Here is a 21,846-nt window from a genome sequence, read left to right on the forward strand (position 1 = left end):
TGCAGTCCGGAGTCCCGACGGAGGAATTCATTGTTCTAGTATAGGGCTGGCCAAACCGGTCCTCGAGATCTACCAACAGTTCATGTTTTCCAGTCCTCCTGGAGAGCTGTAGAATTGTCAGTTAGGAATGAATGCAGCACATCTTAATTAGTAATGTCTACACCTGTGCACCACTGGGTGGTCTGGAAAATGTGAACTGTTGGTAGATCTCGAGGACTGGTTTGGCCAGCCCTGTTCTAGTAGAACACATTAAAGAGGCTCCTTCTATTGCAGCCAGAAAAGAATTGGATAAGTGGATTTCCCAGGCCACTGGAGAAAAGTCCACATTTTTTTCCCAATGCCAGCACCACAACTGAGACATTCCTATATGGGTCCTTCCTTTCGTTCATTTCATACGGCACAAGCCTCTCGTGGCATAGGCAGAAGAAGCACCGTTCAGAAAGTTAGATACAGTGGTCGACAGCAAGTCGTTGCCTATCAACAGGTGCTAAGACCAGCTGAGAAGACTGGCATGACGCGCTCCCTCCGCACCTGGGAGACTTCACGGTGTGGAGGAGGGGGGTCACTTTTAAAAATCTCAAAAGGCATGGTTCCTCTTATCCAAGGATGTGTGGAGTTTCTCCACCAGCACGGTCCTTCACAGCAGTTCTACCAGTAACGCAAGACAAGAAGATAGCCCTTCAGGAGGCAATACAATATCTGGTGTACTCAGCAGTATTTATGCCTGTCCCAAGCCACCAGAGGGGACAGGGATACTAGTCAGATCTGTTTACAGTTCCAAAGCCAGATGGATCTGTATTGCCAAGCCTAAAGTCCTTACATCAATTTTTGGCTTATAACCAATTCAAAATGGAATTGATCAACTCGGTCATTGCAAATCTGGAACCCAACTAATTTCTAATATCCCTCTATATGAAGGATGTGTAACTCCACATACCGATATGGGAACCGCATCAGGCGTATCTGCTTTTGCAGTACACCAGGTTCACTTTCAGTTCAGTGCTTTACCATTTGGGCTAGCCCAGATACTTGAGGGTCATAATTATCCCATACCTGGACAACCTTCTCATCAAGGTGCCATCTGAGAGACTTTTCCAGCAGCATGCGTTACTCAAATACAACATCTTAGTACAACATGTTTGGATAATCAACTTCGCCTAGTCCAACCTACTTCCATCACAGGGTCTTCAATTCCTAGGATTAATCATGGATACTGTTACGCAGGTTTTCCTTCCGGAAAACAAGGCTCATGGCATTCGACTCATGGTCTGGAGGGTTCTCAAGGCTAAGTTAGTTTCAGTTCACTTGTGCATTCGTCTGTGGGGAAGATGGTCACGGCCGTCGTAGCTCTACAATGTGGTCATTTTCACTCAAGACCTTTCCGACTGGACCTCCTAGGACCAGGGATGGGGAACCTTCGGCCCTCCAGCTGTTGTTGAACTACACATACCAGCATGCCTTGCTACAGTTTTGCTATTTGGCCATGCTAAAACTGTTGCAGGGCACGCTGGGATGTGTAGTTCAACAACAGCTGGAGGGTCGAAGGTTCCCCATCTCTGTCCTAGACCAATGATGAGGCTCTCATCTGCATGTGCATAAAGATTATTTGTTTAGTTACGCGGACCACACTGTCTCTCCTTTGGGGGCTGCAGGTCAACAATCTCACTAAAGGCAAGATTCAAGATATGGGATTGGTTTGTCTTGACATCCGATGCCAGCCTCCGAGTGGAACTGTGGTATTGGAGTTCCAATTCTCTTCAGAGGACGTTTCTGCTGCCAATAAATGTGTTGGAACTGACAGCGATTTACAATGCTCTACTGGAAACCACCCACAGTCTCTGCTAAATGGAGGTGAGAATACAATCAGACAACGCAACGGCTGTAGCTCACGTAAACAAACATGGACCCAAAGTTGAATGGTCATGCGGGAAACGGGATGGATTCTAGTTAGGCCAAGCACAACAAAGTAATTTGGTCAGTACTTATCCCGGGTGTGGACAACAGGAAGGCTAACTATCTCAGTTGTCAGGATCTTTATCCAGGAGAATGAGCACTTCAGCCAGATGTGTTCAGAGCACTAATTCAGCAGTGGGGTAGACCTCATGGTATCCAGAAGAAACCATCAGCTGCCTCAGTATGTGTCCAGGAATGATGTAGTTATGATCACGGCGGTCAGCATACAGATGCCAGCAGGGGGCCCAGGACTATGCCCACTTGTGGGTGTCCAAGGGGCTTCATTGCGCTCACCCCCCTGCCAGCATTCTGCCGGCCAGGATTCCGTCATCGGTATGTTGACTGCCCAGATCCCGTCCGCCGGTCACCCCAATCCTAACCCATCCGGGACACGGGACCCGTAAGCCGAAGCAGTGGATGCTCTTACCGTTCCATTGCCGTACAATCTGGTTTACCTAGACATTTTCTTCCTAAAGATGGAATTTAGAAACCACCTTAGGACGATACCCAGATTTGATTCGAAGAACTGCTCTATCTGGATAAAAAAAAATCAGAAATGGAGAATGGCATAACAATGCCCCTAAATCTGAAATTCTTCTAACTGAAGCAAAAAGTCAGTAGAAAGAGAACTTTAGCTGTCAATCATTTAAGATCCAATGTTTCAAGTGGTTCAAATGGGGCAACTTAAAGTGCCTTTAGGACTAACCTAAATCTTAAGGCACTGTAGGAAAAACAAAAGGAGGTTGAATGTGTCGCATTCCTTGGAAAAAAGTGTGGAGGTCTCGAGAGTCATTTAATCAAAGACAGTCCATCCAGGTGTTTGTGATAACCAGGACCCTGAGACAGTAGATCTGGCCATTAAAGGAGTAGGAATGGAGCATCCATCGACATCTTTTGCAGATCTGTGTATCAATGTCTTTTGGATCAAGCTGGAGCTATCACTTGGATGTGCTACATTGCTGGGACTTAGTACTACAATATAGGAAAAAGGGTGGCTCATATACTGGCCAATATGTGCCAAGAATCTCGAATATTATGGTTGTTATAATTTTAATGGTATATGGTGCACCTGCACCCTTTTTCCTATATTGTAGTACTAAGTCCCAGCAAGGTAGTATATCCCATTATAAGAAGCCAGGGTGTGCAGCTCAGGCCCCCTCTCCACAATATAGTATATATTATGTGTGTATACACACCTGAGGGCTTGGGATGCCCTCATTTCTGGATTAGCACCCCCCTGCCTCTCAGGCTTTTAAACAGGGAAGCAGCACATGCTGACTGCACAAAAGGCATAGGTATGATCCTATCAATTATATACAGTCAGTTTGGGGGTGAACGTTTGGGGCGTGTTGTTCCCTGGATTGCTCTGGCTGTACCACTTTGGGGCATCACCACCTTACATTTATTTTTAACACTTGTATCACCTTGTGTTTGTTTTATATTTATGTAGCATTTTTTATATATCTTTTACACTTGTAACACTGATCAGCTAACCTCACTTTCCAATACCCCGACTCCTTACTGCTTTCCTTTTTTTTTTCTTTTTAACACTCACGGAGCGATCGCTGCTTAAAATCTAAGCAATCTGACTCGATTGCTTAGATTTTAAGCAGGATCGCTCTGTGTGTAGCCCCTTCAGCGATAGCGATGCGCAGCCCTGCGCATCGCTATCGCTGGTGCTAGATTGGCCTGCAGTGCAGGCCAATCTAGCAGGTCGCTCCTTTCACCCGCTGGGTGAAATGAGCGGCCCCCCTGTCTTCCCCCCCCCCCCGCACGCTCAGAACAGATCGCGCTGTGCTGAGCGGCGGGAGAGATGTGTGCTGAGCGGTTCGCTCAGCACACATCTCTCCTGCATCGGCTGGTGAGTACCAGCCTTAACACTGATCACTCACTTCTATCCCTTTTCTGTGTGATGCCCTGGGGTGGTATGGCTGGAGTAGTTTGGGGGTGCTCTGCGCCCCAGAGGCGAACCCCTATAGTATTAGGAACCTGTCCGATGAGGTCACCGTGAAGTAGGTGGGCAGGCTTATCTATTGGCCAATGTACGCCAAGAACCTCAAATATTATGGTTGTTATAATTTTAATGGTGTATGGTGCACCTGCACCCTTTTTCCTATATTGTAGTACTAAGTTCCAGCAAGGTAGCACATTCCATTATAAGAAGCCAGGGTGTGCAGTCTAGGTCCCCTCTCCACAATATAGATCAGATGATCTCCAAGCGCTGCCTCTTTCTATTGCGTGAATGGGTGCCGGGTCGCATTGACCTAGTTTATACTGCACCATGACCCAAGTCCTTTCCGGGATGAACCCTGCAAGCTAGCAGTGTCGGATTACCAAGTAACTGAACCTGGGTAAACCCTTTTACAGTGAGCCACTCCCGTGTTAACATGGCAATAACCAAGGTTTTTAGCGGCAGTGTAAAAGGGGTATAACACTCTAGTTTTTAAGAATATGGTTGACCGCAGATGGTAAAAATCAAAATAACTGATATACTAATTAAGTCACCTGTGTTCAAGTATGGATGGTGTAATGGTTAGTATTACTGCCTCACAGCACTGAGTACATGGGTTCGATTCCCACCATGGCCCTAACGTTATGGAGTTTGTATATTCTCCGTGTACTTGCGTGGGTTTCCTCCCACAATCGCAAAAATATACTGGCAGGTTAATTGGCTCCCAACAAAAATAAGAATTTACTCACCGGTAATTCTATTTCTCGTAGTCCGTAGTGGATGCTGGGACTCCGTGAGGACCATGGGGAATAGCGGCTCCGCAGGAGACTGGGCACAACTAAAAGAAAGCTTTAGACTACTGGTGTGCACTGGCTCCTCCCACTATGACCCTCCTCCAGACTTCAGTTAGGATACTGTGCCCGGAAGAGCTGACACAATAAGGAAGGATTTTGAATCCCGGGTAAGACTCATACCAGCCACACCAATCACACCGTATAACTCGTGATACAATACCCAGTTAACAGTATGATAACAACTGAGCCTCTCAACAGATGGCTCAACAATAACCCTTTAGTTAAACAATAACTATATACAAGTATTGCAGACAATCCGCACTTGGGATGGGCGCCCAGCATCCACTACGGACTACGAGAAATAGAATTACCGGTGAGTAAATTCTTATTTACTCTGACGTCCTAAGTGGATGCTGGGACTCCGTAAGGACCATGGGGATTATACCAAAGCTCCCAAACGGGCGGGAGAGTGCGGATGACTCTGCAGCACCGAATGGGCAAACACCAGGTCCTCCTCAGCCAGGGTATCAAACTTGTAGAATTTTGCAAATGTGTTTGAACCCGACCAAGTAGCAGCTCGGCAAAGCTGTAATGCCGAGACCCCTCGGGCAGCCACCCAAGAAGAGCCCACCTTCCTTGTGGAATGGGCTTTCACTGATTTTGGATGCGGCAATCCAGCCGCAGAATGAGCCTGCTGAATCGTGTTACAGATCCAGCGAGCAATGGTTTGCTTTGAAGCAGGAGCACCCAGCTTGTTGGATGCATACAGGATAAACAGCGAGTCAGTTTTCCTGACTCCAGCCGTCCTGGCAACATAGATCTTCAAAGCCCTGACTACATCAAACAACTTGGAAGCCTCCAAGTCTTTAGTAGCCGCAGGCACCACGATAGGTTGGTTCAGATGAAAAGCCGATACCACCTTAGGGAGAAATTGGGGACGAGTCCTCAATTCTGCCCTATCCATATGGAAAATCAGATAAGGGCTTTTACATGACAAAGCCGCCAATTCTGATAAACGCCTGGCCGAAGCCAAGGCCAACAACATGACCACTTTCCACGTGAGATACTTAAATTCCACGGTTTTAAGTGGCTCAAACCAATGTGACTTTAGGAAATCCAACACCACGTTGAGATCCCAAGGTGCCACTGGAGGCACAAAAGGGGGCTGAATATGCAGCACTCCCTTTACAAAAGTTTGAACTTCAGGTAGCGAAGCCAGTTCTTTCTGGAAGAAAATCGATAGAGCCTAAATCTGGACCTTAATGGAACACAATTTTAGGCCCATAGTCACCCCTGACTGTAGGAAGTGCAGGAAACGGCCCAGCTGAAATTCCTCCGTTGGGGCCTTCCTGGCCTCACACCACGCAACATATTTTCGCCATATGCGGTGATAATGGTTTGCGGTTACTTCTTTCCTAGCTTTAATCAGCGTAGGAATTACTTCCTCCGGAATGCCCTTTTCCTTCAGGATCCGGTGTTCAACCGCCATGCCGTCAAACGCAGCCGCGGTAAGTCTTGGAACAGACAGGGCCCCTGCTGCAGCAGGTCCTGTCTGAGCGGCAGAGGCCATGGGTCCTCTGAAATCATTTCTTGAAGTTCCGGGTACCAAGCTCTTCTTGGCCAATCCGTAACAATGAGTATAGTTCTTACTCCTCTTCTCCTTATTATCCTCAGTACCTTTGGTATGAGAGGAAGAGGAGGGAACACATAAACCGACCGGTACACCCACGATGTCACTAGAGCGTCCACAGCTATCGCCTGCGGGTCCCTTGACCTGGCGCAATATCTTTCTAGCTTTTTGTTTAGGCGGGACGCCATCATGTCCACCTGTGGCCTTTCCCAACGGTTTACAATCAGTTGGAAGACTTCTGGATGAAGTCCCCACTCTCCCAGGTGGAGGTCGTGCCTGCTGAGGAAGTCTGCTTCCCAGTTGTCCACTCCCGGAATGAACACTGCTGACAGTGCTAACACGTGATTTTCCACCCATCGGAGAATCCTTGTGGCTTCTGCCATCGCCGTCCTGCTTCTCGTGCCGCCCTGTCGGTTTACATGGGTGACCGCCGTGATGTTGTCTGACTGGATCAGTACCGGCTGGTTTTGAAGCAGGGGTTTTGCCTGACTTAGGGCATTGTAAATGGCCCTCAGTTCCAGAATATTTATGTGTAGGGAAGTCTCCTGACTTGACCATAGTCCTTGGAAGTTTCTTCCCTGTGTGACTGCCCCCCAGCCTCGAAGGCTGGCATCCGTGGTCACCAGGACCCACAGTCCTGTATGCCGAATCTGCGGCCCTCTTGAAGATGAGCACTCTGCAGCCACCACAGCAGAGACACCCTGGTCCTTGGAGACAGGGTTATCAGTCGATGCATCTGAAGATGCGATCCGGACTACTTGTCCAACAGGTCCCACTGAAAGGTTCTTGCATGAAACCTGCCGAATGGAATTGCTTCGTAGGAAGTTACCATCTTTCCCAGGATCCGCGTGCAGTGATGCACCGACACCTGTTTTGGTTTTAGGAGGCCTCTGACTAGAGATGACAGCTCCTTGGCCTTCTCCTCCGAGAGAAACACTTTTTTCTGTTCTGTGTCCAGAACCATCCCCAGGAACAGTAGACGTGTCGTAGGGACCAGCTGTGACTTTGGAATATTTAGAATCCAGCCGTGCTGTTGTAGCACCTCCCGAGATAGTGCTACCCCGACCAACAACTGCTCCCTGGACCTCGCCTTTATCAGGAGATCGTCCAAGTACGGGATAATTTCTTTCGAAGGAGTATCATCATTTCGGCCATTACCTTGGTAAAGACCCTCGGAACCGTGGATAGACCGAACGGCAACGTCTGGAATTGGTAATGACAATCCTGTACCACAAATCTGAGGTACTCCTGGTGAGGATGGTAAATGGGGACATGCAGGTAAGCATCGTTGATGTCCAGTGATACCATGTAATCCCCCTCGTCCAGGCTTGCAATAACCGCCCTGAGCGATTCCATCTTGAACTTGAATTTTTTTTATATATGTGTTCAAGGATTTCAAATTTAAAATGGGTCTCACCGAACCGTCCGTTCGGTACCACAAACATTGTGGAATAGTAACCCCGTCCTTGTTGAAGTAGGGGCACCTTTACTATCACCTGCTGGGAATACAGCTTGTGAATTGCCTCTATCACTGCCTCCCTGCCTGAGGGAGTTGTTGGCAAGGCAGATTTGAGGAAACGGCGGGGGGGGGGGGGGGGGGGGGGGGAAGACGTCTCGAATTCCAGCTTGTACCCCTGAGATACTACTTGAAAGATCCAGGGATCCACCCGTGAGCGAGCCCACTGATCGATGAAATTTTTGAGACGGGCCCCCACCGTACCTGGCTCCGCCTGTGGAGCCCCAGCGTCATGCGGCGGACTTAGAGGAAGCGGGGGAGGACTTTTGCTCCTGGGAACTGGCTGTATGCTGCAGCTTTTTCCCTCTACCTCTGCCTCTGGGCAGAAAGGACGCGCCTTTAACCCGCTTGCCCTTATGGGGCCGAAAGGACTGTGCCTGATAATACGGTGCTTTCTTCGGCTGTGAGGGAACATGGGGTAAAAATGCAGACTTCCCAGCAGTTGCTGTGGAAACTAGGTCCGAGAGACCATCCCCGAACAACTCCTCACCTTTATAAGGCAAAACTTCCATGTGCCTTTTTGAGTCTGCATCACCTGTCCACTGCCGAGTCCATAACCCTCTCCTGGCAGAAATGGACATTGCACTTATTTTAGATGCCAGCCGGCAAATATCCCTCTGTGCATCCCTCATGTATAAAAGTGCGTCTTTAATATGCTCTACGGTTAGCAATATAGTGTCCCTGTCCAGGGTATCAATATTTTCCGACAGGGAATCTGACCACGCAGCTGCAGCACTGCACATCCATGCTGAAGCAATAGCTGGTCTCAGTATAATACCTGTGTGTGTATATACAGACTTCAGGATAGCCTCCTGCTTTCTATCAGCAGGTTCCTTTAGGGCGGCCGTATCCGGAGACGGTAGTGCCACCTTCTTTGACAAGCGTGTGAGCGCTTTATCCACCCTAGGGGATGTTTCCCAACGTGACCTATCCTCTGGCGGGAAGGGGTACGTCATTAGTAACCTTTTAGAAATTACTAGTTTCTTATCGGGGGAAGCCCACGCTTCTTCACACACTTCATTTAATTCCTCAGATGGAGGAAAAACTACTGGTAGTTTTTTCTCTCCAAACATAATACCCTTTTTTGTGGTACCGGGGGTAACATCAGAAATGTGCAACACATTTTTCATTGCCTCAATCATGTAACGTGTGGCCCTATTGGAAGTTACATTAGTCTCATCGTCGTCGACACTGGAGTCAGTATCCGTGTCGACATCTGTGTCTGCCATCTGAGGTAGCGGGCATTTTAGAGCCCCTGATGGCTTTTGAGACGCCTGGGCAGGCACAGGCTGAGAAGCCGGCTGTCCCATATTTGGTATGTCGTCAAACCTTTTATGTAAGGAGTCGACACTGTCACGTAGTTCCTTCCACATAACCATCCACTCAGGTGTCGGCCCCGCAGGGGGTGACATCACATTTATAGGCATCTGCTCCGCCTCCACATAAGCCTCCTCATCAAACATGTCGACACAGCCGTACCGACACACCGCATACACACAGGGAATGCTCTGACAGAGGACAGGACCCCACAAAGCCCTTTGGGGAGACAGAGTATGCCAGCACACACCAGAGCGCTATATAACACAGGGATCCCACTATAAATGAGTGTTTTTTTCCCTTATAGCTGCTTATATTATATATACTGCGCCTAAATTTAGTGCCCCCCCTCTCTTTTTTACCCTTATGTAGCTTGACACTGCAGGGGAGAGCCAGGGAACATCCTTTCAGCGGAGCTGTGAGGGGAAAATGGCACCAGTGTGCTGAGGGAGATAGCCCCGCCCCTTTTCCGGCGGACTTCTCCCGCTTTTTCTGGAATTCTGGCAGGGGTATTTTTACACCTATATAGCCTTCCTGACTGTATATGGTGTACATTTGCCAGCCAAGGTGTATTATATTGCCCTCAGGGCGCGCGTGCCCCCCCCCCCCAGCGCCCTGCACCCATCAGTGACCGGAGTGTGAGGTGTGCATGAGGAGCAATGGCGCACAGCTGCAGTGCTGTGCGCTACCTTGTTGAAGACCGAGGTCTTCAGCCGCCGATTTTCCGGAACACTTCTTGCTTCTGGCTCTGTAAGGGGGCCGGCGGCGCGGCTCCGGGACCGAACGATCGAGGTCGGGTCCTGTGTTCGATCCCTCTGGAGCTAATGGTGTCCAGTAGCCTAAGAAGCCCAAGCTACCTCCAGTCAGGTAGGTTCGCTTCTTCTCCCCTTAGTCCCTCGCTGCAGTGAGTCTGTTGCCAGCAGATCTCACTGTAAAATAAAAAACCTAAAATATACTTTCTTTCTAGGAGCTCAGGAGAGCCCCTAGTGTGCATCCAGCTCAGCCGGGCACAAGATTCTAACTGAAGTCTGGAGGAGGGTCATAGTGGGAGGAGCCAGTGCACACCAGTAGTCTAAAGCTTTCTTTTAGTTGTGCCCAGTCTCCTGCGGAGCCGCTATTCCCCATGGTCCTTACAGAGTCCCAGCATCCACTTAAGACATCAGAGAAATAAACCTTAGCATGAATCTGTCTGTGTATACATGTGATAGGGAATATAGATTGTAAGCTCCACTGGGGCAGGGACCGATGTGAATGGGCAAATATTCTCTGTAAAGCGCTGTGGAATATGTGTGCACTATATAAATAACTGGTAATAAATAAGTATGGCTATCCTTAAAACTTAAGCTAGGTACCCACTATAGAATTATTGACACCGATTTGTCAATAATTGTGTGATCGGCCTGTTTTATTGTATAGTGCAGCGTTTCTCAAACTGTGTGCTGTGGCACCCTGGACACTTGAAGGGGTGCCTTGGATTGGTGGTCCAGGACCAAATGAAATTATTTATGGTCAATGTAATGAGCAAAACCAGTACTGGTGGCTGCCAATCATACAGTATGTGGACAAACAGAAGCAAATCCTGTACCTCCTCACACAACTGAACTTAAGGATGACATATAAACACCGCTTACATCATTTAATATTTATTTCTAAATTTCTCAATAAGAAACTCTTGGCCCAGGGGTGCAGTGATAAAAATTCTGATACTCTAGGACGCAGTGATTCAAAACAGTTTGGGAACCACTGGTGTAGTGCATAGGCATGAGTGTTTCAGCAATAATACAGGAAAAAAATAAAGTCCACAAATGAAGGTCTTCACAAAAAGGTCTCAATATCACACAGTGTGTATGCATTCCCAATAATCTGCCCTTATTTCCTACACTTTATCCTGATTATTTCATCTTCTTATAGGTGAACATAGGCAAATTCGGTGTGGTGTGAAGACAATAAGTAAAAAACAAACAAAACAAATGCAGTGTGTACCTAGCTTTAGTGTGTCTTGAGACAGAGGTTAGGAAAACACTGTTTTAGAGCCGCTCCCAATACACCCCTCCACTCAATTGATTAAGGTTCTAAATAAAAATAAAAAAGCCAGTATGAGCACAGGCTGTAAAGTTATTTTGTGGAGTAAAGCAGCAGACTTTTTTTTTTCAACAAGTAACGCCACAGTTTCCACAAAGGTTGCACAGTCAGAAGTAGAGTGGGGTTAGATGTGAGGTATAGTCCCGGATCCTTGAAATATGCGAAAACTAAAACATCATTCAAAAATAAGTTTCATGCAAGTGGGAGGTGGCACACAAACACTGCCATATTGAATGCCCCAAATGTACAGTTGACTCAGATGCAGACAGGAGTCTGAATATTCAGTTAAAAAGAAAAAAAGGAATATATTTGCAATACACATTACATTTAATGACAAGATTTATCAAGTACTTAAGTGGCTTGGAGCCTTTCACAAAAAAAAAATATGTGGAAGCTTCCCCTTCTCCAGCCAAGTATGAAGTATTCTTAAATGTGTGTAAAATCAGTGAGCACAGCAATATAAAAAAGTAATTTTCAAATCTTGGGGGCAGATGTATTAAGCCTGGAGAAGGGGTGTACTACGAATTGCTGGCTGTCAGAATCCCGGCGCCCAGCATAATAGACGCCCGAATGCTGGCAGCTGGGTGAGCGCAGAAAAACCCCTTGTGGGTACGCCACACTGCAGGCACAGTGGCACACTATGCACACCACACTATTTATTCTCCCTCCAGGGATGTCATTGACACCCCAGGAGGGAGAATAGTTGTTGGTTTACCGGCGGTCAGGATCCCGCTGCCGGTATACTGAGCGCCGCGATCCCGACAGCCGGTATATCGAGTGCCACCCTGGAGAAGGCATAAAGAAGTGATGAAGAGGTGAAAAGTGCAAGGTGATAACGCACCAGCCAATCCGCTCCAATAAGTAAATTGACAGTTCTGAGCGGATTGGCTGGTGCATTATCACTTCTTTATGCCTTCTCCAGGCTTAATACATTTGCCCCACTGTCCCAGAAGTTTTAGCGCTTTTGCCTAATGGATATGTTTTAAACGTGTGACCAGACAGACACCATGATCACCAGTATGCAATTTACATACTGACAATGGTTGTAGCACCCACAAGTCAGGCACCTACAGCCAGTTACATTTACCATTTCCACCCCCCAGCAATTGAGTCAGTGTTCAGAACCACATCTGCAGCTTAAGTTACTGTACTTTGGCTGTGCCTACATCCCCATTGCAGACCCCTAATTGTACATAGTAGCATGTACTCCTAGGAAAATACATACATTGGGAACACATGAGTATGCACACTAAAGAAGAATGCAACATATTTACTTCTGACTGCACACCACCCTAGGTGATAACACAAAGGAGTGGATCTCAAACAGGACCCACGTAACCCATTAATGACTTTCACAACCTACTGCAATAGGTATTTATGTATCCATTCCCAAAAGATTGAGTCTCCTCCAGGATATTTATTTTCAATGTCTGACATGTTAGGTAAAATCTAAGTGTACTGGTAGGTTTTAATACTTTAATGAACACCAGGCCAGACCAGCTTATTTTGGGAAAACTCAGTTAAAGCATCTTTTTTCTGTAAGAAAAAACAGGAAACTACTTCATACAATTATTTATTTTGGCTTCCTTCATTTTTTGGAAGGGGCTGAAGAGCAAACCAGACTGGGGGGAGATTTTGGTTTATACAAGATCAATATCGTTAAGCAAACATTTAAAGTCAATTTTAACAAGTCACATCATTTGGATAAAAATTCAGTCTATCTGTGCAACGACTTTTCTAGAAAATGATCCCACCCTAGCATACAGTGTATCAGCATAAATCTCAGGTCTTTACATAGTGCAAACCATTATTGTGCTTGTTTATGCAAGTCCCGTGTGCCTTACATCTCTAGAAAACAAGTGTGCAAGGACACCTCCAGAACAGCCTTAAAATATGTGGTACCGACAATAGGCCTATACCCCAACGCCCAGATAAACCCAAAACAACTTAGACCTTCCCTTCTATTTAAAACAAACTCACGGGCAGACACATCACCAATAATTGCACTTTACAGTTTTAACTGGACTGACAGGAAAAATGAACAAGTGTCTCCCAGTCCTCTAGCAGCATTTTGAAAACATGGAAAGATTTTCCATCATAGGATTAAAGAACAAATGTTTGTCACGTTTTTATAGATAGAGCAAAATCATTTATAATGTACATTTAGAAAGAATAGTGGTAAAATATTAAACATCACTTTAAAGTACTAATAATTTAATGTGACTATCCCTCCACGTGAGGTTTTAAAAGTTAAGTACCTGTTTCTGCAGTGAACTGGACTCTGCACTGTTTTATCTATTTACAAGTTAATAGAAAAGGGATCTTATTTGGCAAGCAAGAAGAATGTGATTTGGAACAAAAGTGTAAGACCCGAACAGAAGTGTTTTGTACATAAAGATAGATTGGGAGTGGGAGAAATGTACAATTTGAGACAGAAGACACAAGAAATCCAGAGGATGACATTCATATGATGTCCAAATGTAAATGATTTGTAAGGCCTGAAGATTTTAGGTCACAGTACAAAAGATGAAAACACAGGTGACCAATAAGGCATTGTAGAAAGGTCTTCAAAATAATTCCTATGATCAGCCATGTCTTTGTTTGCTGTTGTGAATAGATAGCAGATGGTAATGAAGGAGGGCAGATTATACTTTGTTATTGGCATACAGTTCTTCAATCTGTGTCTGAAAATACTTTCGTAGCTCTGGCCTCTTGGCTTTCAGCGTTGGAGTCAACAGACCGTTCTGGACTGAAAACATTTCCGGGTGCAAAGCAATGTCTTTTACCTGTAACAGAAAACCGAGAGAACATGAAACATTTAACTGAGTGAGGCCTTGAGGTGGAACCTCAAAAAAAAAACACAACAAAAAAAAACACAAACCCTTTCGAATTGAATAGCTGAGTAAGACCATACAATCTGACCTCTTAAAACATTACCAATGCAAGTAAGAGTTTCGTTTATTTCAAATACGCAACAGTTCCTCCCATAACAAACCAAGAAATTATCTAACACACCCTTCTAAACTGATGGGTGGGGAGTGGGGGATGTTTGCATAAATTGCTTAATTTCTCACAAAAATTATAGTACAATAAAATGCAGAAATACACAATCAGTTAAAATTTAATGACCCTCCCTATCCAGAACGAAATTATTATATCTGCCATTTGTAGTGTACCCAAGCTTCAAGCAGCTGATAATAGCCACTTCTCCTGAAGAACGAAACAGGACAATTTTGAAATAAAAATTGCATCAACACCTGACTTTTTTTTTCTACTTTGTTCCAATAAATGATTGGGCAGCCATCTAAAACGGCACCCTTAGCAAAAGTAGTTGCCGAGCATTTGAATTTCAAACTTTTCCAGCCTTCGACGTGTCCGATGACCATGTGCAATGGTCTACACCAGTGATGGCTAACCTTGACACTCCAGCTGTTGTTGAAGTACATATCCCAGCATGCCCTGCTACAGTTTTGTTATTTGACCATGCTAAAACGGATGCAGGGCATGCTGGGATGTGTAGTTCAACAACAGCTGGAGTGTCAAGGTTAGCCATCACTGGTCTACACCATAGGTTCTCAAACTCTGTCCTCAGGACCCCACACAATGCATGTTTTGCTGGTAACCCAGCAGGTGCATTAATTACTCACCGACACATTTTAAAAGGTGGAGTTAATTATTTCTGTGAGGAGACTTGCAAAACATGCACTGTATGGGGTCCTGAGGACAGAGTTTGAGAACCTGTGGTCTACACAAACATAAAAAGATCAGTGGCTGGATGTAACGCTGCCCGAGTCCAGCAGCCATGCGGGATGCCGACCGAACGCAGACTTTTTTTTAAAGGGGCAATCACTTACAAGGCATGGCTTTGCCGTGTAAGTTACTGCCCCTTTACAAAAAGTCAGAATTTGGACGGCATCCCGCGCGGCCGACGGACTCCGGCGGCATTACATCCTGCCGCAGGGGTCAGAGGGATCAACAATCACTAAACTTACCTGCTTTCTTCGTGCAAAGCTAGGGAATGATTTTAGACAAGAGAGCTCTTGAATAGGAAGGCTCACCTATAGACATACCATATATGCAAGCTGTGAAAATGAACTCCCAAACTCATGGAGGATACTTGTCAATCTAACAAAAACATTAAGTTACTGGGTTCACTCACTTGTTCAAACGTTTTCAATCCAGATTCCTTTCCGAGTTTCAAAAAATCTTCTAGAACAGCATTTTTAAAATCCTGTTATAGGAACAAAAATAAAATAAAATAAGAATTTACTCACCGGTAATTCTATTTCTTGTAGTCCGTAGTGGATGCTGGGGACTCCGTAAGGACCATGGGGAATAGACTGGCTCCGCAGGAGACTGGGCACTCTATAAGAAAGATTTGGTACTATCTGGTGTGCACTGGCTCCTCCCTCTATGCCCCTCCTCCAGACCTCAGTTAGGATACTGTGCCCGGAAGAGCTGACACAATAAGGAAGGATTTTGAATCCCGGGTAAGACTCATACCAGCCACACCAATCACACCGTATAACTCGTGATAATATACCCAGTTAACAGTATGAAATATAACGGAGCCTCTCAACAGATGGCTCAACAATAACCCTTTAGTTAAGCAATAACTATATACAAGTATTGCAGACAATCCGCACTTGGGATGGGCGCCCAGCATCCACTACGGACTACGAGAAATAGAATTACCGGTGAGTAAATTCTTATTTTCTCTGACGTCCTAGTGGATGCTGGGGACTCCGTAAGGACCATGGGGATTATACCAAAGCTCCCAAACGGGCGGGAGAGTGCGGATGACTCTGCAGCACCGAATGAGAGAACTCAAGGTCCTCCTCAGCCAGGGTATCAAATTTGTAGAATTTTGCAAACGTGTTTGCCCCTGACCAAGTAGCAGCTCGGCAAAGTTGTAAAGCCGAGACCTCTCGAGCAGCCGCCCAAGATGAGCCCACCTTCCTTGTGGAATGGGCTTTTACTGATTTAGGATGCGGCAATCCAGCCGCAGAATGCGCCAGCTGAATTGTGCTACAAATCCAGCGAGCAATAGTCTGCTTAGAAGCAGGCGCACCTATTTTGTTGGGTGCATACAGGATAAAAAGCGAGTCAGTCTTCCTGACTCCCGCCGTCCTGGAAACATAAATTTTCAAGGCCCTGACTACATCCAGTAACTTGGAATCTTCCAAGTCCCTAGTAGCCGCAGGCACTACAATAGGTTGGTTCAAGTGAAAAGCTGATACCACCTTAGGGAGAAACTGGGGACGAGTCCTCAATTCTGCCCTATCCATATGGAAAATCAGATAAGGGCTTTTACATGACAAAGCCGCCAATTCTGATACCCGCCTGGCCGAAGCCAAGGCCAATAACATGACCACTTTCCACGTGAGATATTTCAAATCCACAGTTTTAAGTGGCTCAAACCAATGTGATTTCAGGAAACTCAACACCACATTGAGATCCCAAGGTGCCACAGGAGGCACAAAAGGGGGCTGAATATGAAGCACTCCCTTTACAAAAGTTTGAACTTCAGGCAGTGAAGCCAGTTCTTTCTGGAAGAAAATCGACAGAGCCAAAATCTGGACCTTAATGGAACCCAATTTTAGGCCCATAGTCACTCCCGACTGTAGGAAGTGCAGAAAACGACCCAGCTGAAATTCCTCTGTAGGGGCCTTCCTGGCCTCTCACCACGCAACATATTTTCGCCAAATACGGTGATAATGGTTTGCGGTTACTTCTTTCCTGGCTTTTATCAGCGTAGAAATGACTTCCTCCGGAATGCCCTTTTCCTTTAGGATCCGGAATTCAACCGCCATGCCGTCAAACGCAGCCGCGGTAAGTCTTGGAACAGACAGGGCCCCTGCTGTAGCAGATCCTGTCTGAGCGGTAGAGGCCATGGGTCCTCTGATATCATTTCTTGAAGTTCTGGGTACCAAGCTCTTCTTGGCCAATCCGGAACCACGAGTATCGTTCTTACTCCTCGCCTTCTTATTATTCTCAGTACCTTTGGTATGAGAGGCAGAGGAGGGAACACATAAACCGACTGGTACACCCACGGTGTCACTAGAGTGTCCACAGCTATCGCCTGAGGGTCCCTTGACCTGGCGCAATATCTCTTTAGCTTTTTGATGAGGCGGGACGCCATCATGTCCACCTGTGGCCTTTCCCAACGGTTTACCAACAGTAGGAAGACTTCTGGATGAAGTCCCCACTCTCCCGGGTGTAGGTCGTGTCTGCTGAGGAAGTCTGCTTCCCAGTTGTCCACTCCCGGAATGAACACTGCTGACAGTGCTAGTACGTGATTTTCCGCCCATCGGAGAATCCTTGTGGCTTCTGCCATCGCCATCCTGCTTCTTGTGCCGCCCTGTCGGTTAACATGGGCGACTGCCGTGATGTTGTCTGATTGGATCAGAACCGTCTGGTTTTGAAGCAGAGGCCTTGCCTGACTTAGGGCATTGTAAATGGCCCTCAGTTCCAGAATATTTATGTGTAGGGACGACTCCTGACTTGACCAAAGTCCCTGGAAATTTCTTCCCTGTGTGACTGCCCCCCAGCCTCGAAGGCTGGCATCCGTGGTCACCAGGACCCAGTCCTGTATGCCGAATCTGCGGCCCTCTAGAAGATGAGCACTCTGCAGCCACCACAGTAGAGACACCCTGGTCCTTGGAGACAGGGTTATCAGTCGATGCATCTGAAGATGCGATCCCGACCACTTGTCCAAGAGGTCCCACTGGAAGGTCCTTGCATGGAACCTGCCGAATGGAATTGCTTCGTATGAAGCCACCATTTTCCCCAGGACTCGTGTGCAGTGATGCACCGATACCCGTTTTGGTTTCAGGAGGTCTCTGACTAGAGATGACAGCTCCTGGGCTTTCTCCTGCGGGAGAAACACTTTTTTCTGTTCTGTGTCCAGAATCATCCCCAGGAACAGTAAGCGTGTGGAAGGAACCAGTTGTGACTTTGGAATGTTTAGAATCCAGCCATGCTGTTGTAGCACTTCCCGAGATAGTGCTACTCCGACCAGCAACTGCTCCTTGGACCTCGCCTTTATTAGGAGATCGTCCAAGTACGGGATAATTAAAACTCCCTTTTTTCGAAGGAGTATCATCATTTCTGCCATTACCTTGGTAAACACCCTCGGTGCCAGGGACAGTCCAAACGGTAGTGTCTGGAATTGGTAATGGCAATCCTGTACCACAAATCTGAGGTACTCCTGGTGAGGAAGGTAAATGGGGACATGCAGGTAAGCATCCTTGATGTCCAGGGATACCATGTAATCCCCCTCGTCCAGGCTTGCAATAACCGCCCTGAGCGATTCCATCTTGAACTTGAATCTTTTTATGTATGTGTTCAAGGATTTCAAATTTAAAATGGGTCTCACAGAACCGTCCGGTTTCGGTACCACAAACAGTGTGGAATAGTAACCCCGTCCTTGTTGAAGTAGGGGTACCTTGACTATCACCTGCTGGGAATACAGCTTGTGAATTGCCTCTAGCACAGCCTCCCTGCCCGAGGGAGTTGTCGGTAAGGCAGATTTGAGGAAACGGCGGGGGGGAGACGCCTCGAATTCCAGCTTGTACCCCTGAGATACTACTTGAAGGATCCAGGGATCCACCCGTGAGCGAACCCACTGATCGCTGAATTTTTTGAGGCGGCCCCCCACCGTACCTGGCTCCGCCTGTGGAGCCCCACCGTCATGCGGCGGATTTGGAAGAAGCGGGGGAGGACTTTTGTTCCTGGGAACCTGCTGTGTGTTGCAGCTTTTTTCCCCTTCCTCTGCCTCTAGACAGAAAGGACCCGCCTTTTCCCCGCCTGTCTTTCTGGGGTCGAAAGGACTGTACCTGATAATACGGCGCTTTCTTAGGCTGTGAGGGGACATGGGGCAAAAATGCTGACTTCCCAGCTGTTGCTGTGGAAACAAGGTCTGAGAGACCATCCCCGAATAACTCCTCACCCTTATAAGGCAAAACTTCCATGTGCCTTTTCGAATCTGCATCCCCTGTCCACTGCCGAGTCCATAAGCCTCTCCTAGCAGAAATGGACAATGCACTTATTCTAGATGCCAGCCGGCAGATCTCCCTCTGTGCATCTCTCATGTACAAGACTGAGTCTTTTATATGCTCTACGGTTAGCAATATAGTGTCCCTGTCTAGGGTGTCAATATTTTCCGACAGGGAATCTGACCAAGCAGCAGCAGCACTGCACATCCACGCTGAAGCAATAGCTGGTCTCAGTATAACACCAGTGTGTGTATATATAGACTTTAGGATAGCCTCCTGCTTTCTATCAGCAGGTTCCTTTAGGGCGGCCGTATCCGGAGACGGTAGTGCCACCTTTTTTGACAAGCGTGTGAGCGCTTTATCCACCCTAGGGGGAGTTTCCCAACGTGACCTATCCTCTGGCGACAAAGGGAACGCCATTAGTAATTTTTTTGAAATCACCAATTTTTTATCGGGGAAAGCCCACGCTTCTTCACACACTTCATTTAATTCTTCAGATGGGGGAAACACTATTGGTAGTTTTTTCTCCCCAAACATAATACCCTTTTTTGAGGTACCTGGGTTTATATCAGAAATGTGTAATACCTCTTTCATTGCCTCAATCATGCAACGAATGGCCCTAGTGGACATTAAATTTGACTCATCGTCGTCGACACTGGTATCAGTATCCGTGTCGACATCTGTGTCTGCCATCTGAGGTAGTGGGCGTTTCAGAGCCCCTGATGGCCTTTGAATTGTCTGGGCAGGCACGAGCTGAGAAGCCGGCTGTCCCGCATTTGGCATGTCGTCAAATTTTTTATGTAAGGAGTCGACACTTGCACGTAATTCCTTCCATAAGTCCATCCACTCCTGTGTCTGCCCCGCAGGGGGTGACATCACATTTATAGGCATCTGCTCCGCCTCCACATAAGCCTCCTCATCAAACATGTCGACACAGCCGTACCGACACACCGCACACACACAGGGAATGCTCTTAAAGGAGACAGGACCCCACAAAAGCCCTTTGGGGAGACAGAGAGAGTATGCCAGCACACACCAGAGCGCTATATAATGCAGGGACTAACTGAATTATGTCCCCTTATAGCTGCTATAAGTTATACTGCGCCTAAATTTAGTGCCCCCCCTCTCTTTTTTACCCTTTCTGTAGTGTAGACTGCAGGGGAGAGTCAGGGAGCTTCCTTCCAGCGGAACTGTGAGGGAGAAATGGCGCCAGTGTGCTGAGGGAGATGGCTCCGCCCCTTTTTCGGCTGACTTTTCTACCGCTTTTTTATGGATTCTGGCAGGGGTAATTACCACATATATAGCCTCTGGGGCTATATATTGTGGTTATTTTGCCAGCCAAGGTGTTTTTTATTGCTGCTCAGGGCGCCGCCCCCCAGCGCCCTGCACCCTCAGTGACCGGAGTGTGAAGTGTGTATGAGGAGCAATGGCGCACAGCTGCAGTGCTGTGCACTACCTTGGTGAAGACTGAAGTCTTCTGCCGCCGATTTTCCGGACCATCTTCATGCTTCTGGCTCTGTAAGGGGGGACGGCGGCGCGGCTCCGGGAACGAACACCAAGGACGGGTCCTGCGGTCGATCCCTCTGGAGCTAATGGTGTCCAGTAGCCTAAGAAGCCCAAGCTAGCTGCAAGCAGGTAGGTTCGCTTCTTCTCCCCTTAGTCCCTCGTTGCAGTGAGCCTGTTGCCAGCAGGTCTCACTGTAAAATAAAAAACCTAACATATACTTTCTTTCTAGGAGCTCAGGAGAGCCCCTAGTGTGCATCCAGCTCGGCCGGGCACAGAAATCTAACTGAGGTCTGGAGGAGGGGCATAGAGGGAGGAGCCAGTGCACACCAGATAGTACCAAATCTTTCTTAGAGTGCCCAGTCTCCTGCGGAGCCCATCTATTCCCCATGGTCCTTACGGAGTCCCCAGCATCCACTAGGACGTCAGAGAAAGAAAAAAAAAGTGTGCTGAAAATTTGTTTTTTAGTAACCATATTATATACTACTGCTATTGTTTGTCATAATCTGAGAGGACGGGGTTTCTGCGTTTGCCTGTGCTAAGGAGGTACCTCACAGGGACAGCAGTTAACGCTACAGATGTCCCTGTGAACTACATTTAGTACATAGCAGTAAATAATCATGACAAGATAACAAATACTCTAGGTCAGTGGTTCTCAAACTCGGTCCTCGGGGGCCCCACACAGTGCATGTTTTGCAGGTCTACTCACAGAATCGCAAGTGAAATAATTAGCTCCACCTGTGTACCTTTTAAAATGCGTCTGTGAGTAATTAATACACCTGCTGGGTTACCTGCAAAACATGCACTGTGTGGGCTCCCGAGGACAGAGTTTGAGAACCTCTGCTCTAGAATATGTGCACACTAAATTGGGGTGCAGCTACACAATACACATAAGTGTGCATCCAAAAACACTCAAAACATATGTACAGTAGAAATGAATGTGCATCAATAGTAGCACTCTCCAATCACCACTTTTAAACCCATAACACCATTGTGTATTAAATACAGTCAAAAAAATGATTCAGCATTTGTAAGAGGGGATGACCTCTGACCTCCCTTGAACTGGGTCAGGCCAAAAGATACCACAGAATCCTCTTTAGATA

At 47.0% G+C, this 21,846-nt stretch overlaps 1 protein-coding gene across 4 annotated transcripts in view; it reads right to left on the bottom strand.

The window, feature by feature from the left end:
- Positions 1-12,800: 12,800 nt before the first annotated feature.
- ACSL1 (acyl-CoA synthetase long chain family member 1) overlaps positions 12,801-21,846 on the bottom strand; it is a 188,816-nt gene continuing 179,770 nt past the window's right edge. For all 4 annotated transcript variants that reach the window (XM_063920730.1, XM_063920732.1, XM_063920729.1 and 1 more), the window contains exons 20-21: positions 15,403-15,474; positions 12,801-14,029 (exon numbers count right to left, since the gene is read on the bottom strand). In XM_063920730.1, coding sequence (XP_063776800.1) covers positions 13,889-14,029; positions 15,403-15,474 — 213 coding nt within the window. In that variant the 3' untranslated portion in view covers positions 12,801-13,888. The remainder of the gene's footprint in view (positions 14,030-15,402; positions 15,475-21,846) is intronic.

This window comes from Pseudophryne corroboree, chromosome 1 (genome assembly GCF_028390025.1).
Source record: "Pseudophryne corroboree isolate aPseCor3 chromosome 1, aPseCor3.hap2, whole genome shotgun sequence".
Taxonomy (NCBI): Eukaryota; Metazoa; Chordata; class Amphibia; order Anura; family Myobatrachidae; genus Pseudophryne; species Pseudophryne corroboree.